General features: G+C 43.3%; 1 protein-coding gene across 3 annotated transcripts in view; it reads left to right on the forward strand.

Moving 5' to 3' along the window:
- SQOR (sulfide quinone oxidoreductase) overlaps positions 1-17,341 on the forward strand; it is a 43,818-nt gene extending 26,477 nt beyond the window's left edge. For 2 of the 3 annotated variants that reach the window (XM_028506704.2, XM_036033049.1), the window contains exons 5-10: positions 2,460-2,654; positions 4,483-4,692; positions 10,379-10,562; positions 14,959-15,026; positions 15,321-15,499; positions 16,773-17,071. In XM_028506704.2, the coding sequence (XP_028362505.1) occupies positions 2,460-2,654; positions 4,483-4,692; positions 10,379-10,562; positions 14,959-15,026; positions 15,321-15,499; positions 16,773-16,830 (894 nt within the window). In that variant the 3' untranslated portion in view covers positions 16,831-17,071. Of the gene's footprint in view, positions 1-2,459; positions 2,655-4,482; positions 4,693-10,378; positions 10,563-14,958; positions 15,027-15,320; positions 15,500-16,772 lie in introns of all 3 variants that reach the window. The other variant, XM_036033032.1, reaches the window with a different exon arrangement.
- The last annotated feature ends 578 nt before the right edge of the window (positions 17,342-17,919 follow it).

Raw genomic sequence — 17,919 nt, forward strand, 5'->3', positions numbered from 1 at the left:
ATATGGAAGTCTTGTGGGCAGGGCCCCAGGCGGTGGTCAGGGGCCTTGGTGTCTAGTTCTGTAAGATTCCACGTGGGTCTCTCAACCTGGCTCTACTCCAGTTTCTTCATCTGCCAATAATGTTTCCCTCCCTCCCTCAGAGGAGCAGAGTGAACATCCAATGTTAACGTAGATGTGAAACTGCAGCAACATTAAAATGCAAGGTGATGTTATGACAATAAATGATTATTGTTGAAACTGCTAACATTACAGCTACTTAAACTGTAGCAGGAGATATGATCAGTAATCAGGAATAGTTGCTCTTGACATTGAGTGTGATGGAGGAGATCCCAGGACTCTTTCGTGAGACCTGATAGGTGTCAGTGACTCTGGAGGTGGTGGCCCTACATTCTGGAGAACAGCCTGGGGAGGTTCTGGAGGACCAGCCCATCTTGATGACGTGTTTTTGAGTGTTTCCAACCCTTACTGGAAGAACTGATGCTTGAGTCTCTTATCTCAATTTGTGCCATTTTCATTGCAACTGGTGAACCTGCTTTTTTTTGGTCACCACAGAATTTTAATAGTTAAAAAAAGTTAAAACTGCAAATGAAGGTCACTTACTAAAGACTGTTGAATCAGTTTTGGTATACCCATACTGTCAAACACGTACCATACCATGAAACAGAGAGGAGGTTACTCTGCAAGTGTGTTCAAATGAAAGATACTGGAGAAATACTAGTACAAAAATTTTAAAGCATTGCCAAGAAGCGTGTGTGGTAGGTGTAAACCTTCTAACATTTAAGATAAGCCTCCAGTTATGTTACCTACCGGAGTATGTGAGCACTTATGGAGGACTAGCCTGTGCGTGTCATTTTTCTGAGCACTTGCACATGTGGTCTCCTCTACTCCTGCCAAGAACCCTCTGGCATTGTTACTTTTGTCCTCTTACAGATGATGAACATAAGCTTTTCAAGCCTCAGTGCCCATTGAATCTCCTTTTAAAACAGGTTTCTGGGCTTGCCCCCAAGTTCCGAATTCAGTAGGTCTGGGGTGGGGCCTGAGAATGTGCATTTTCAGCAAGTTCCCAGGTGGTGCTTGTGCTGCTGGTCTGGAGATCACACTTTGAGACCCACTGGCTTAGAGATGTTAGTAAGTTTACCAAGGGTTAAAACACTCATAAATGGAAAAGCTAGGACCGAGGCCAGGTCTGTGTTGAACTGGACAAGTTGGCATCCATGCTGCCTGTCACTACCAGAACCAGTAAGTAGAGACAAGGACTGAGTCCTTACAGGTGCTTTATTCAGATGCCGGAGATCTGAGAAGACGGCAGGTTATGTACCCTGAAAACCATCTTAACATTTCAAGGTCAGCTCAAGCTGACCTTTTTGTAAGGAGAAGAAAGGGTCAGCAAAGGGTCTGGAAAAAAGGTTAATTAGATAAGAGTTGCAGTCCGACACTGGTTTTCCCAGGACTTCTTTATCTGCCGCTTGACAGTTCTTTAATTGCTGTCACCACGTTCCCTCTCAGGAACTCAGTGGCTCGGACCGTGCATTCCAGTTCCTGGAATAACAGCATTCCATGTGCATTAATCACTTAAGCCTGTCGACTAGGACTGAAGCTAAAATCTTTAACTCTTGAGTTTCCCTTTCATGTGGGGTGCCCAAATCAATGTTTTTAATTACCTGCCTTTACCAAGAGTTTGGTCTGGTACAACCTGATGCAGGGTAATTTAAGTTTGCTATCATCGACATTGTGGCTGTTGGTTCTGCCTATCCCTCTGCTTCCCAGTAAGGCAACTGCTTCTCCAACAAGGAAGTATGCCTGGATTCTTGTCCTCACTCTCATGGTGGGAAGAGATGTGTACAAATCATGGTCTCAAGGACAGGGAGGTGGAGGGGTCCCCTGGGCTGAATCTACTCTGTACCTTGACAGGTGACTCCAGGTACTACAGCTCTGGTCTTCGCAGAGCCTTCACACCTGCCTGCTGTGTTGTGTGTGAGGACTGGGGGCCAATAATTGAACTGAAATTTGCAAGGTTGTACAAATTACAAAGAAAAAAGCCTTTTGCACTTCTGTTAAAAAGTTCTGTTAAACATTTATTTTTACAGTTTACTTTCAATTTTATTTTGTATTGGTTTCAGGTGTACAGCATAGTGGTTAGACAATCATATACTTTACATAGTGTTTCCCTCAACATTTCCAGTACCCACCTGGCACCACACATAATTGCCACAATGTTACTGACTATACTCCCTATGCTGTATTTTACGTCCCCATGACTGTTGTAACCACCAAGTTGTACTGCTGAATCCCTTCACGTATTTCCCCCAGGCCCCCAGCCCTCTCCTCTCTGGCAGCCGCCAGCGGCTCTCTGTGTCTGTGACTCTGTTTCAACTGTTGTTTGTTTCTTTTGTTCTTTAGGTTCCACACATAAGTGAAATCATGTGGTAAATTTTTTTTCTTCGTGTCCTTTGTTGCAGATTAAAGGGCTACCTGAAGGTTTTGCCCATCCCAAAATAGGGTCCAACTATTCAGTTAGGACGGTAGAGAAGACATGGAAAGCTCTGCAGGACTTCAAGGAGGGCAACGCCATCTTTACCTTCCCAAATACTCCGATAAAGTGTGCTGGAGCCCCACAGAAGATCATGTATCTATCAGAGGCCTACTTCAGGAAGGTATGCATCCTTTCTGGGATGGAGACAAGGGAGGGGGTTGGGGAGTAGGCGGTGCTAATTTGATGATTGCCAGAATTTCATTTTATCCATGTCAGAGTACTTTTTTTATTTCTAAATTTTTGTTACATAGGTACACAGTTTTACAATCGGAAGTTTATAAAATAGAAAAAAGGGAGAAGTCAGTCATGGTCCAGTTGCTTTAATACAGCTGCGGTCATCAGTTTGACACAGCCTTCCATTTTTTCCCTGCGCATGTTTTTTAAAACATGATTACGCTCATACTGTACATACACACTCAGCTGGATTACAGGTTTTTAAAGTCTTTGTAACATACTTAAAAAAAATCCTCACCTGAGGATAATGTTTTTATTGATTTTTAGAGAGAGAGGAAGGGCGGGGAGAGAGAGAGACAGAGACAAACCGACATCTATTGGCTGCCTCCTGTATACTCCCCAACCAGGGAACTAACCCGCACCCTTTCTGGTGTACGGGACGATGCTCCAACCCGCTGAGCCACATGGCCAGGGCTGTGACATACTTTTTAATGTGTGTAAAAGTCTGCTGGGGAGATCTTTTGGAGACTGCTGAAATATTTCCCTATAGTTAGACAATTAGTTGCACATTGTACATTTTTATACATAATAATATCCTCAGATGCCCCCACTCAAGTTCAAGGTTATGAATATTTTCTGGCTCTTGATATATATTTTGGAGTCTAATAGGCAAAATGCTAGTTCTAAAGGCAAAAAATATGTTCACATAGAATTTCCAACCTTAGTGGAAAGAGAGATTTTGGCGGGGACGCATTCGCAGCGTCCCTCAAACACCCTCTGCGTTGTTTGCAGCTCGAGAACACGCCGTTTGGAGCCGCGGGGAAGCTGCTCTTGCCCTCCTGCCCGTCTGTGGGGTGTCACATTAGGTGCACCAAAGTGTGGTCCACTCCAGGCAGGGGCAGGGTTCAGAGCAGCCTGGGGTTCTGTAAAGGGACAGGGGGAGAAGGGAGGGGATGGTGGGACTGAAGAGATGTCGAATGTGTGGTTGCGAGCCAGCACCGAGAAGGCCTTCACCCGTCATGGAACCAGCACCAGCCCCGTGGGGTGCGAAATTAAGGAATGGTTCCCGTCATCATTTCTGCTTCTAAGAAAGAACTTTCTGGGTTGGCACAGCCCTTTGAGGTTCATATCTAACTTTTTTCAAATAATGAGACCCAGGTGAGCAAGTCCTAAAAGGAGCTGAACAAAGGCAAAGACCAAGAGACTCACTGTTTCTTTCCTGCTGGAAATTCTCTTTGCTTAACTCTTTCTCCCAACAATTGGGTGGTTGTGAGATAACTTTCTCTCTCAGTCGTCATAAAATCTTAGATGTTTGGGAGAATACTAGCCTCTCTGAAACATGAATAATACTGTAGTGTACGAGCCAAGGGGACACAGGAACTTTGTCTTGTCACTGCTGTCCCCTCAGCACCTAGACCAGTGCTTGGACAGCTCTATGACCTCATTAAATATTCATTGAGTGAATGAACAAGTGAATATATGAATAAACAACCCAGCTCTATCTCTACCTGGAATAAATCTCACCTGTGACCTTCAGTTGACCAGTGCCCACCTTAACCCCCTGATTCAAATGTGCACTCAGTTGCTGTATTGCTGACAGAAGATAAGGCGGAGACAGTGGATTGGTCCACACCTCACCCCACCAGCGTGTGTGATGGAGAAAGCTGGCGAGGTCTCCTCTAAAGATTTTAATTCTTGTCTCAGTTGGAAAAAAAAAAGATGACAGGAGTATAATGCTTTGGTGGTTGTTATTTCTGTTCTTTCCTCTTTCTCAGACAGGCAAGCGATCCAAGGCCAATATCATTTTCAACACTTCTCTTGGAGCAATTTTTGGGGTTAAGAAGTATGCAGATGCCCTGCTAGACATCATCCAGGAGAGGAACCTCACCGTTAACTACAAGCAAAACCTCGTTGAAGTCCGAGCCGAGAAACAAGAGGCTGTTTTTGAGAACCTGGACAAACCCGGAGAGACCCAAGTGATTTCAGTGAGTGGTGAGGTTAAGTTGCCAGGTGAACACTGTCATATGTGCAGGTGACATTGTGGCTCCTGCTTCCCTGTTCATCGTCACTGTGTGCTGGGGGAGGCTGGTTACAATGCGCATCTTACAGTGATGGGGGAAGGGGAACCAACGTGGGTGGAGAAGAGAAGGAGGGAGGAGACTGTGTCCATGGGAAGTGAGGAGGGCTTATCTGCTGTCCCAAGGAGGTATTTATATTGTTTTATATCTCTTAACTTTTCTTGGTGCTGAGTCACGTGAAGCAGTCAAATATTTCACAACTCCAGTTACTGCCTAGAGTTCAGGAAGGGCTTCCTTCAAGGCAGGATCTGGTGATTGATGGAGTTTATGGAATGGGAGAAGCAGCCCCCCACCCTCGTGGGTAGTTCAAGATGACGGAGTCCTTCGCCTCTGAAGAGGCTGTCTTTAGACATCTGTCACCTGTGCACTTCAAACTCCCTGAAAGATCTGGCGTTGCTGCCCGCTGCTGGGAAAGAGCCAGCCTCTGCATGAGGCCTTGGCTGCTCTGTGTCTCAGTTTCTTCTGTGAGTGGGAAGAGGAGTGTGCGAGGAGTAAAAACAGGATGGAAAGTCACTTGGAGAAGCATGTGTGGAAGAACCATTTGTTTATATCATCCTGGCAAGAGCTGTTAGCGATGAGAAAACAGCATGCAGCCGTGTTTTATTAATTCAGCATTTTTAGAGGAATGATAGGCTCCATAAAAATGAATTCTGAAGTACAGCAAAGATGGGTCTCCTAAGCATCAAAACATCACATTATAAGCTTTTCTAGCTCAAGCTCTTTCTGAATATATTACACACATCTTTTTTTACATGGAGTATATGGACTATCATTTAAAATGTCACTGATGACTCTAGGTCATAATTTATAAAACTTCTTTTTGAAAATAATCTCAACTTAGAGAAAGTTGAAGAAATAAAAAACTAAATGTATAAAATATATAGAAAACTGTATATGGCCTTTACCTAGATCTACTATTACCTATTACTATATAATATATATAATACAAAGTTTTATTCCATTTCCATTATCATTTCATCTCTTCTCCTCCCACTCCCTCTCCCCAAAGCACTTAAAGATAAGTTTCACACATCATAGCCCTTTACCTCTAAATACTTTACTGTAAATTTCCTAAGACATAGGAATGTTCTCGTGCATAAACATAGTACTGCTCTCAACTCAATTTATTTAGTGTAGATACAATGTTTTAATCTGCCATTTTTAAATTCTCACTGAAGAATATTTTTTTAAAAAAGTTGGTATTAGAGATGAAGGGAGAAATGGAGAAGAAACATTGATGTTAGAGAGAAACATCGATCAGTTGCCTCCTGTCTGTGCCCCGAACCGGCAATCAAACCTGTAACATAAGCATGTTCCCTGACTGGGGATTGAACCTACAACCTTTAGGTACACAGGATGATGCTCCAACCAACTGAGCCGTCCAGCCAGGGCTACCATTTTTTTAAGTTGAATTTATTGGGGTACAACTTTCAAGTGCACAAGTCAGTAAAACATCATCGGCACTGTGCACCCGTTGCCCCAAGCAAAGTCTCTTTCATCCCCGTTTCCCCACCTTTGCCCACCTCCACCCACTCCTACCCCCTTCCCTCTGGCCATCACCACAGTGTTGTCCATGTCTGTGTGTTAGCTAGATGTGTTTTTTTGGCCTATCCCTTCACCTTCCTTCATCCAGTCACTTATATTCCAGTTTTGTTGTCAATAGCATTTATAGTCCTTATTCTCCTCCAGGAAAGAACCCAGTCTATAGGCAGGTGTTTCATTGAATTATGCCCCTTCAGCTGGCCTCTTTAGTCTGGAATGTTTCCTACAACACTGGCATTTTGAAATAATACAGCCCCCCTCCACCACTTTAATTGTCTAATAGAATCTTTATTTTGGGTTCGTCTGTGTCTTGTGATTAGTTTCAGGCTCTGCCTTTCAGACTGAAATGCTGCATGAGCGATGTGTGTCCTTCTGGGGTGACACGTGCGAAAGCACACTGTGGTCACCCACCCCCTGCCCCCACCCCTGACGCTGCTCATTTAGACCAGTCCAGACTTGGCCTAGTTTCTCCCCGTGTCATTGTTCTTTTTCTCCTTCGCTGCTGCTAAGTCTGCAGGGAGACGCTTAAAAGACCATGCAAACACCTTACTCCTCCTTAACGTTTCCCCTGGATTTAGCATCCATTGGCGATTTTTTTTTTTTTTTTGCCTAATCCGATCTGTACTGTGGTGGTTGCAAAATGATGATTTTCCAGCTCTTTTTTCTGTTTACTAATAGGCTCTTGACATTCTGCCTGCAAAAGCTCTCCCTTCTCTTAATTCAATTATTGGTATGAACTAATAAATTCCCATTGATTGCCAGTGATTTATAATTTATTATTTGGTACTCAAACTGTTGCAGATTTGAGGAGCCCTTTTAGGTGGTTTCTATTTCCTTGTGACGTGTCCCCTTCATATTTGTGAGCACTGTCTTACTTTCTGGAGCCATGGCTCAGCATCATAATTATGAATAGCTCTTACGCAGATACGCTCCTAGGGGCCTACTGGGTGGTTTAGTGTCAGTGAACTGCTGTGTTCTTTGAGGTTGTGTGTCCTAGTTTCTTCTTTCCTAGCTGTCAAAAAGTTGTAAGTGACTTTGGAGGTCTCACCCTCTTTAGCTCTTTTTAGTTGCCACTCCCAATATTTTACTGGATGGAAAATGAGATGGCCAGACTTTAAATTTTATGCAAAGTAAAAGCGAATGGGCTGTGAGCGAGGGCCCAAAGCATACGTTTTGGGCAAAGTGTATGATGAGCTTGAGTGCCTGAACTTTGTTGCTTTATTTCTCAGCTGAGTTCTGCATAGTTGAGTTTACAGATTGGAACTTGGATAAATAAATGGTTATTGTGCTATAGGAATTATAGACAAAGAAGATATCTGTATTTCTTTTGAATTATCGATTTCAGGTCAGATTTTCTTCCCAGACTCAATTCCACTCTTTGTTTTTTTAAAAAATTATTTAGTTATTTTATTTATTCTTTCAATCACAGTTGAAAAACAGTGTTGTATTAGTTTCAGGTATGCGACACAGTGATTAGACATTTACATAACTTGCAAAGTGATCACACTGGTAAGCCTAATAACCACCTGACACCATACATGGTTATTAAAATATTACTGATTATATTCCCTATGCTGTAATTTATATCTACATGGCTTTTTTTTAATAACTGAAAGTTTGTACTTCTTAATCCCTTCATCTTTTCACCCGTTCTCCACTCCCTCCCATCTGGCAACCATAAGTTCTCTGTACCTATGAGTTTCTCTTTTGTTTGTTCACTTATTTTAATTTTTAGATTCCACATATATGTGAAATCATATGACATTTGTCTTTCCTTGGTTTATTTCACATAGCACAATACCCTCTAGGTCCATCCAAGTTGTTGCAAATGACAAGATTTCACTTCTTTCTGGCTGAGTAATGTTCCATTGTATATATGTACTGCATCTTCTTTATCCTCTCATCTATCAGTGGGCACTTAGGCTGCTTCCAAATCTTGGCTATTGTAAATAACACTGCAATGAACATAGGGGTGCATATATTCTTTGAAGTTAGGGTTTCAGGTTTCTTTGTATGTATTTCCAGAAATGGAGTTGCTGGATCATAAGGCAGTTTCATTTTTAATTTTTTGAGAAAACTCCTACTGCTTTCCACAGTGGCTGCACCAGTCTGCATTCCCACCAGCAGTGCTCTAGGGTTCCCTTTCTCCACATCTTTGTCAGCACTGTTTGTGGATTTATTGATGATAGCTATTCTGACAAGTGTGAGGTGATATCTCATTGTGGTTGTAAGTTTTAGTTCTCTGATGATTCGAGATGTTGAGAATCTTTTCATGTGTCTACTGGCCATTTGTATGTCCTCTTTAGAGAAGTGTCTATTCAGGTCATTTGCCCATTTTTTTCCTGGATTATTTGTTCTTTGATGTTGAATTGTATAACTTCTTTGTAAATTTTTGATATTAACTCCTTATCAGATGTATCACTGGAGAATATGTTCTCCTATTCAGTGGGTCGTCTTTTCATTTTGTTGACGGTTTCCTTGGTTGTGCAAAAACTTCTTAGTTTGATGTAGTCCCATTGTTCTGGTTTGTTTCCCTTGCTTGAGGAGATATATCAGAAAAAATATTGCTATGAGAAATGTCTGAGATTTTACTGCCTATGTTTTCTTTTAGTATCTTTATGGTTTTGAATCTTATATTTAAGTCTTTAATCCATTTTGAGTTTATTCTTGAGTATGGTGTAAGAAGGTGGTGTGGTTTCATTATTTTGCCCAGTATGCCATTTGTATAGGATATTAGCTCAAGTAAAACATCATGCCTTTATGATTTTTATGAAAAATGTTTAACTTAAAGATATCTAGAATTCATAAGATTTTGACCACAGTTAAAAAAAAGTGCTTGTAGTTAACTGAAGCGATGCAGACATGGCCTTAATAAGCTGGTGGACGCCGGCTGTCGGCCATTCCATCATCATCCCACAGACGTGTGTTCAGTCTCCACGCTCACCAACAGGCCCAGCCTCAGGCACCCCTGCCCCTAAGGAGCCACCCAAGGTTACCCCGCCGAGGAGCACTGAGGGTTTGCGGCACTCCTTCTTCCTTAAGGTTGGTTAAGCTTATGATTGTTTGAAAGTGGGAATAAATGCCAGGCATCCTAGCGCCATCAGTGACTGACAAGCCATGATGAACGCCTGAGCCTCCTTATGGAAACTAGGGGCTCGTGACTCTCACAAGGTTGGAATTGTCTAAGATGCTAAAGTTTTCACCTTGATGAAATGTTTTGTGAACATCTAAATCAATTTGATATTTCTAGATGAAATTTATTAAGTCTAGTTAAAAAGGCTGAGCTACAGAAAGTAGAAGAGACATAAACAAAAAAAAGTAGCCATCAAGCTTAATCCGGATGGGTCAGGGCACTATTGCCATGGCCTCATCTGCCTTTTCTAGGTCAGAGGGGCTGTTTCTAGGGGAGGGTGCACCAGAATGAGGTGTTTGGGGGGGAAAATCTAATGCCTTCTATACTGTCTGTAAACCCAGTACTGAATCAGACCCCTCTTCCTTCCAAAGTGCTAGCCAATATTCTTACCACCCTTTATTTCATTTTGAATTGGTGTTTTGACTGCTTCTTTTTGGGGGTTGACCCATATTTGGGAGTGGTGCTCACTTGCCAGCTTCTCACATAGCCTTTTACAAGTTTCAAGGCCTCTGAGAACCTCTTTGCAGTTTGAGACTTTCAAGTTAGCAGAGAGGGCCAGGGAGAAAGCAACGGAAATATGCCACCCCCTTTGTTTTAGTTTCAGTAATAGGAGAAACATCAGTGGATTCTTTCAGAACGTTAGTGGGGTTCACTCCAGTATCTTGGAGCCCCCCGTGCCTGCTGCCAAAGGGATCACGTGGACTCTGTGTGGAGCCCAGGCTCACCAAGAGAATGGCTGGTTATTCTATCACCAGACCCCCAGGGAGCCTGTACAATCTTGGAGAAGGGGTAGATTAGTATAAGCACTGATTGTATGGTGCAATGTGCAGCCACAGCAGTGAGGTAGATGGGGGAGAGCTTGTAGGGCTGTAGAAATATTGGAAAACCCACAAATTTGGATGCCCTTCTTTTTTGTAGTATGAAATGCTTCATGTTACACCACCAATGAGCTCACCAGATGTCCTCAAGACAAGTCCTGTGGCCGATGCTGCCGGCTGGGTGGATGTGGATAAGGAAACTCTGCAGCACAAGAGATACCCAAACGTGTTTGGGATTGGGGACTGCACCAGCCTTCCCACATCCAAGACTGCTGCTGCAGTAGGTAAGATGAAGTGCCAGCTCCTTCCCTTCTTAACATGATGTCACCCCAAGGCACCATCATAACAGAAACAAAAATTTGGCACAAATTGCATTCCATTAATAATGAAGAATTGTTGGAGGGCTAACAATGACTTTGACTTTCCTGACACAGAATCAAGTTGTTGATGAGCTTAGTATTTGGGTAAAGAAGAAAGAATGTGTTGAGGGCTTTGCACCAGGATAGATGACCTCATCGGCCTTTTCTAGGTCAGAGGGTTGTTTTTAGGGGAGGGCGCATTAGAGACGGGGTACCACTTTTCCAGTGCCCTGGAATTCTGTTACTTCTCATACTGCCATGGGCTCATTCCTATACTCCTTCACCTGTGACGCCAGGCAGGTTGGTGATTTTTCTTCTGCCCGGAATACTGTAGAGCTAGGGAAGCATTTGTTTCCCAGAAAACACAGGCAAGTCAATGAATGCCTACAGACCAGAAAATTGTTCTGTTAAGACAAATACTGTGGAGCGTGCCCTGACTGGTACACCATTAAGACCTCAGCCTGGAAAACTAAATTCTTCACCTCAGTGTTCTGCACTAGCAGTGATGGGGAGAATTGCCTTGTAGATTCTGTCCTCTGCAGACAGGAACTGTCTTCTCTAGATGCGGTAAAACACAGGCCTCCCTGCCGATGGCGACGGCAGTGTTTCGTGTGAATTATACACCTGCAGCTCATGTGGCGTTACTTCCTCAGCCTAACGAAGACTTTCTAGGAAACCCACTGAATGCCTTTCCCACTGTTAATAGTAATTTCCCTGCAACTTTTTATTTTTAAAAGAAAATCTCAAACCTGTGAAAAATTTGAAAGTACAGTGAATACCCTTATATTCTTCAGGCACTGACCAATTATTAATATTTTGTGATGTATGCTTTCTCACTCTATGGGCATTGCTTTGCTAAGTTATTTGACAGTAAGTTTTGACATCACTATACTTTACCCTGAAATACTTCAACCTGCATCTCCTAAGAAAAAGGACTTTCTCTTCTATGTCTACAAGATCATTATCATGTCCAAGAAATCGAACATTGTATCATAAAACCAACTCATATACAATCCAGTTTGAATTTCTCCAGTGTTCCCACAAATGTTCTGTAGGGCCCAGCCCTCCCTTAAATGCACAAGCCAGTCAAGGACCACACACCACATTGGTTGTCAGGTCGTCATGTCTCTGGTTCCTTTGAATCTAGACCAGACATTCTAACAACTTTTTTTTTTTTACTTTTATGACATTGGCATTTTTGAAGATTTCAGGCTGGTTGTCTTGTAGAATGTCATAATTTCAAGTTGCCTCCACAAGCAAGACTATGTGCTCTTGCTGTGTTGCCCCTGGAGCCGATTGTGTTAATTTGGCCCCCTCCTTGGTGAGGCTAGGTTTTGTCTCTGGGTTCTCTTCATTGTCAAAGTATCTTTTGTCTTTGTGATTTATAGGTAGACTGTGGGTGATACTTTGAATTTGCACTTCTCTTACTGTAAGCCTGCTGAGTTTATGTGTTGAAAATACTTGTGCTGTATGTGAGGTCCAGATGACCCAACTTTTGGCCTTCTTCCAACAAACACACATCTGATTCAGTGTTCCAAATAGATATTATTAAATATGATTAAATAAAAAGTTCTGAGTGCAGAATCTTGTGCCCAGCCCTACCTCCCGTCTCCCGATCTCCCACATTCCTCCTGAACACGTAGAGAATGTCCCTGTTGTTTTTACTTTTTTTTCAACAGTCTGTCTTCTATTGTATGATTACTTCAGAATTTATTTAACAAGTCCACACTTGTATTTGCATGGTTTCCAGCCCATGTTTATTTCAAGCTGTGCTGCAGTGAGTGCTTTTCTTTCTGTGTCTACTTGTTCTTCTCTTTAGTGTCTGCACAGCAATAGTCTTAACTTGCCCTGGGTGGGTCTGCATTTCATCCCCTCCCCAGGTCTTATGAGTGTCCCTAGCAAAGTTTATACTTGTTCCACAGACCTGCCCCTGGCTCTACCTGCCACCAGCCAGGCGTCTCACCTCAGTGGAGACCGTTGGGCCATAGAGAGCAAGAGCCTGTCTCACCTCACTGAGTCTGGCTTTCCTGGGGCTCATGCCTCTTCCACTGCTTTTCTCTGCCCCCGGATTCTTCCTGAGTTACCTCAGCATGGCAATTAACAAAAGTTAACTGGAGGCTTGGGCATAACAGAAGGGGATTATAATACAGGGGAAAAAAACCCTCAGCAACCATACGCCTATGCACACACACACACACACACACACACACACACACTTTAAACCTGAACAGTGTGGCTGCTTCCTAGATCTAAGGGCCTGTCTCTCTGCAGGTGGCATCCTCCGCCACACCGCCCCCCCCTTCCCGCCTTCTGTTGGCCTCAATGCCTCGCTGTAGGGGCCTGTTTGGGTTTTCTCACTACAGATTCTGAATGGTTTCTGCCCCGCAAAGAGAAGCAGAAGTTTCCAAAAGGGAAATATGATCTTTAGCGATGTTACCTTGCCCACCACAAAGATAGTTGGTTAATATTTTTAAAGCACAGTTATTTATTCATTTTTTTCTGAATCCCCTCATTCTAGTAAAAAACTCATTGCTCTTTTGGGCATCAGCAGAGCCTCGCTTGCTGCCTGTTTTTGTACGGCCGGCTGAGATGAGTGCTACACACGGACATTGATAATCGATCTGATGGTAGGGAATGCTAACTTTTTTCCTCATCCTTAAAAAAAAGAATTCCATTCTTTTCATTAATGGACTAATAATCTAAAAATTATTATACTTTTATATTTTTCATTTTGTTAATAAAAATCTTTGTTTTCTTTCTTGCTATATGTCTTTAGTTTTGCCTCTTGCCCCACAAGGTCTAAAATTTTTCTTTAAAGAAAAAGTTTGCTGATTCCTGATTTTGGTGATTGCAAAATAATTACTGTAATAAGAGCATTTTACATACAATATGTAGGTAACCCATCTCTCCTCAAAAGTAAATGCAGTCTCATACCTCTAGAGACATAAACTGCTTGTATTTTTAAAAGGGCAGTCTCTTTTTAAATGTATTTTTTAAAATTACAGTCGACATACAATGTTATCTTAGTTTCAGGTGTACGACGTGGTGATTATACGTTTACGTGCCTTGCGAAGTGGTCGCCCCGGTAACTCGTGCCTGTCCGGCACCACACACAGTCATCACAGTGTTACCGACTGTGTGCCCGATGCTGTGCTTCACATCCCTGTGACTGTCTTCGTGCTGGCATTCTGTACACCTCGATCCCTCAGCCTTTTTATCCGCTTCCCCTCCCCCCTCCCATCTGGTGACCACCAATTTGAAAGGGCAGTCTTAATTATTCAAAATTGAATGCAAACTGGGATTGGATGACATTAAGGAGTTATTGCTAATATTTTGGGTGTAAAGATGTTATTGTGTTTGTGTTTAAAAAGTTCCTCAACTATCAGATGTACACAGAAATGATTATGGGAGAATTGTTGAGAGGTTTGCTCTAGAAATACTCCAGGAGGAAAAGTGGCGGCATGTGTGATGGGACAGGTGAAACAAGGGTGACAGGGTTGGGAAATTTTTGTAATATAAAAGGGGGTCTCCCATTCTTGTCCCCAGAACCCCCCAAATCTCTCTGTTTGTCTGTCTGTCTGTCTGTCTATATCTGGTCAACCTCAGAGAGGGCCGTCCAGTACAGAGGAAAGCTCACTGTTTTGATACAACTAGAGCTATTAATCTAGGCTGGGACGTGGACATCCTGGGGACACAGAGTCACAGGGACATCCCCAGTGGCTGGGGATACTGGGCACACAGACCAAGCTGACAGCCCTTGAACCCTAGGAAGAGGGGGAGTGGGGTTGGGTATGGCCACCCTGACAGTTCTTCTGTTTGAACTTGCCAGTCCTCCTCTTCGAGAGAGCTGGCTCGTCGGCTCTAAACTTATGGAGGCACCTGTGTAGGCCTTTGATGAGCTGAAGAGCTCCTTGTGGTACCTGGAAACTTCAAATAGTGAGAGTCGTGTTCTAGTTATAATTCAGAAGGATGAGGAATGGAGTCTTCTAAACTGGCTCACATTAAAGTTATTTGCAAGTCCTTTTTCTTTTCTTTTTTTAAAGATTTATTTATTTATTTATTTTAGAGAGGAAAGGGAGAGAGAGAGAGAGAGAGAGAGAGAGAGAGAAAGAGAGAGAGAGAGAGAGAGAGAAACATCAATTTGCGGTTGCTGGGGGTTATGGCCTGCAACCCAGGAATGTACCCTGGCTGGGAATCGAACCTGGGACACTTTGGTTCCCAGCCCACACTCAATCCACTGAGCTACGCCAGCCAGGGCAAGTCCTTTTTCATGGGAAACCTAGATGCTTATATTTTTCTGACTTTTCCATTTCTCTTATAGCTGCCCAGTCAGGAATACTTGACAGAACAATTTCTCTGGTTATGAAGAATGAAACCCCAGTAAAGAAGGTTGGTGTGCCTTGTAAGAGTCACTGTCTTAATTATCACCTTCCATTCTGCATGAAAATAATATTTCCCTACAAATTTGCCACTTTCTTAATTAGTTTCTCCAATATGGGCATTTCAATTTTTGCCCTTAGTACTGCTTTTTGTTATATAATTTTCATTTTTTAACTGTACAAAAATTAGAATATACAAAAAAAATTGCAACTGCTCAGAGTAAAGAATAAATTCTAGAATCTAAGGATCTATAACACACCACGAAAAAAGCCACTTTCCGACTCAGTCTCATGTACAATTTAGTATGATGGCTACACGTCGTGTCCACTGGTGACTGGCTACAGCCGTGTGATTCTTGCGGAGTTTGACTACAACGCGCAGCCGCTGGAGACCTTCCCCTTTGATCAGAGCAAAGAGAGACTCTCCATGTACCTCATGAAGGCCGAAATGATGCCCCTCCTGTACTGGAATGTGATGCTGAGGTAAGTGCGTCGCTGGGGTAGAGGCGCATCTTCTAGGATATTGCACACACTTGTGCAGGGTGGCTGTTTCAAGGCCTCCCAGCTGTAGAAGAAATCGACCCAGAGCAGGTCTGGCAAATGGGACCCACCTTGCTGGGCCATTTCTCATGGTTTAGTGATGGCAGCCTGTGAAGGGAAGCCTCAGCCACACTTGGTGGGAGAGAGGCTGCCCTGGGGGAGGGAAGGGAGCTGCAGCACACTCAGCACCCACAGGGGAGGCAGCCTCTTCCCGGCATTCTTGGCAGTGACCGAGTCTCTGTCTTCCATGTTCTGGCTTCTTCTTGCTGCTGGATAAATAATAATACTAATAATAATAATACTCATGGTAAATCACTTTCACATATTAAGTACTTTTTCATCTGCTACCTTACTTTAGTTTTATTGTTTTACAAGAAAAATAAAACAGTGATTAATAGCATAAGCTTTGGAGTCAGACTTGTGTTTGAGTCATATGTCTGTCACTTACTAGCTGTGTGTCTTTGGGTCAGTTGCTTAAACTCTCTGTGTTTCAGTTTCTTATCTGCAAATGAAAGTAACATTGCCTACCTCAGAGGGTGGGGATTAATGAGATAACGCATTAAAAGACAGCTACATAGTAGGCGTTCCATAAATAAAGTAACAAAAATTAATTTCTTTTCTTTGTTTCAAACAACGATAATCTCATTTGACTTGTCCAAACCATTAGGAGATAGGTAAGTCAGGATATCTGTACTAGTGGTGTTCAACCAGGATGATTTTGTCCTGCAGGGGACATTTGGCAGTATCTGGAGACATAGTTAGTTGTCACAACTGGACGGGATGCTACTGGCATCTAGTGATCAGAGGCCGGGGTGCTGCTAAACATCCTGCAACACACAGGACAGTCCCCACAGCAAAGAACTACCTGGTCCAAATGTCAGTAGGGCCAAGGTTGAGAAGCCTGGAACTATAATTTATTTACAAGCAAATGAAAGTAGAGAGGATTGTAGTTTGCATATAGTAGAGGTTTCACACAGGTTTGCTGAACTGAATCAGCATGTCCAGGCTCCCACAGCAAGTCAACGCCAAAACCAGAACTTGAAGCAGGCTGTTCCCTGCTAGTCACAGGATCGTTCTACCTCTTTACACAAATCTTGCTTTTTGTGCTGATAAGCATGGCCTGTGAGCAGTCTGGCTTTCCTTCCAACATCCTGCTGGCTGAGGTCACCCCTGTCTTTTCTGATGTAAGTATCTTCTCTACATCATTTCATTACAGGGGTTATTGGGGAGGACCAGCCTTTCTGCGGAAGTTGCTTCACCTTGGTATGCGTTAAGGATGGCTCAGTGCTTGCACTCTTTGGACGGCTTCTGGACCAAAATCACAGTCAATGATTGACCAAGAGCAGCATGAAGAACTCCAACCCTAACCCCATAAAGAGTTTACTGCTGGATGATGGACGATGGGACTAAATGCCTCCCTTTCAAGTGCCTCTGGACAGCCACCATGCAGGCTGCCCAGGATGAGCTTGATTCTTTGGAAACATGCAAATTAAAGAATAGACTTCTATTTTTATCCAAAAGTGTGTCGTTGAGATTCTATGAAAACATTTTATCTGGGCTAGTGGAATGAAAAGTCATAGCACTCGGGAGGAAACGATGGGGGTGGAGGAATAGCTGGCCTGTTATCTGCTCTGAGTATTCAACTGATAGTTGGCACCAGAGTCTGTTTGGATTCACAGAAAACAAGAGTCATTTCAGGGAGAATATTATTTTAAACAGTGTGTGTGATAGCCCTGAGCACATGTTGCTTAGAACTCTTCCTGCAGTAGCACAGGGGGCCAAGTGTGCAGCCACTGCCCCCCTCTCTGCTCCACCACTGTGTTTGTGCTGAGGCCAGGCCTTGACCCAGGCAATGGCGGATGCGGTGGGGCACTAGAGCTGGCCCATTGCTGTCGGATGTGGGACTCCTCTACTGGGCACCTTTGGCTCCAGGATTCCCCATCAACGTGGCTGAAACTTTCTTAGAACTAACTGTATTAGGTCTGAGATGCTCCTTCTCCCTCTTCTTTCCCCAAGTGCTCCACCTGTGTCATGGTCTGAGACCCTCCCTGCCTTCTGTAGCCTTCAGAGACATTGCTTCCCGTGAAATCTCTTGCAGATCTAACTCAGTCATGGCACCTGCTTCTCGGAGATCTTACCCACAGTGAAGGTGGGGTTAGAGGAAAGCTGATGTGTGGGGAAAGCATTTACTTCATTTGGTCCCAGTTGTGGCCATAAAAATTGTGAATGAGTTCATACTGGAAATATTGTAAGAAGTAGCTCCAGTGTAGTTCAGCAGTGACTTCAGAACCATTTGTTCCCAATGAGTTTGTTTGTAGAAGTTTTCAGTGGCAGTTCACAGGGCGTCTGAAGCTCCACCAAAG

This window comes from Phyllostomus discolor, chromosome 1 (genome assembly GCF_004126475.2).
Source record: "Phyllostomus discolor isolate MPI-MPIP mPhyDis1 chromosome 1, mPhyDis1.pri.v3, whole genome shotgun sequence".
Taxonomy (NCBI): domain Eukaryota; kingdom Metazoa; phylum Chordata; class Mammalia; order Chiroptera; family Phyllostomidae; genus Phyllostomus; species Phyllostomus discolor.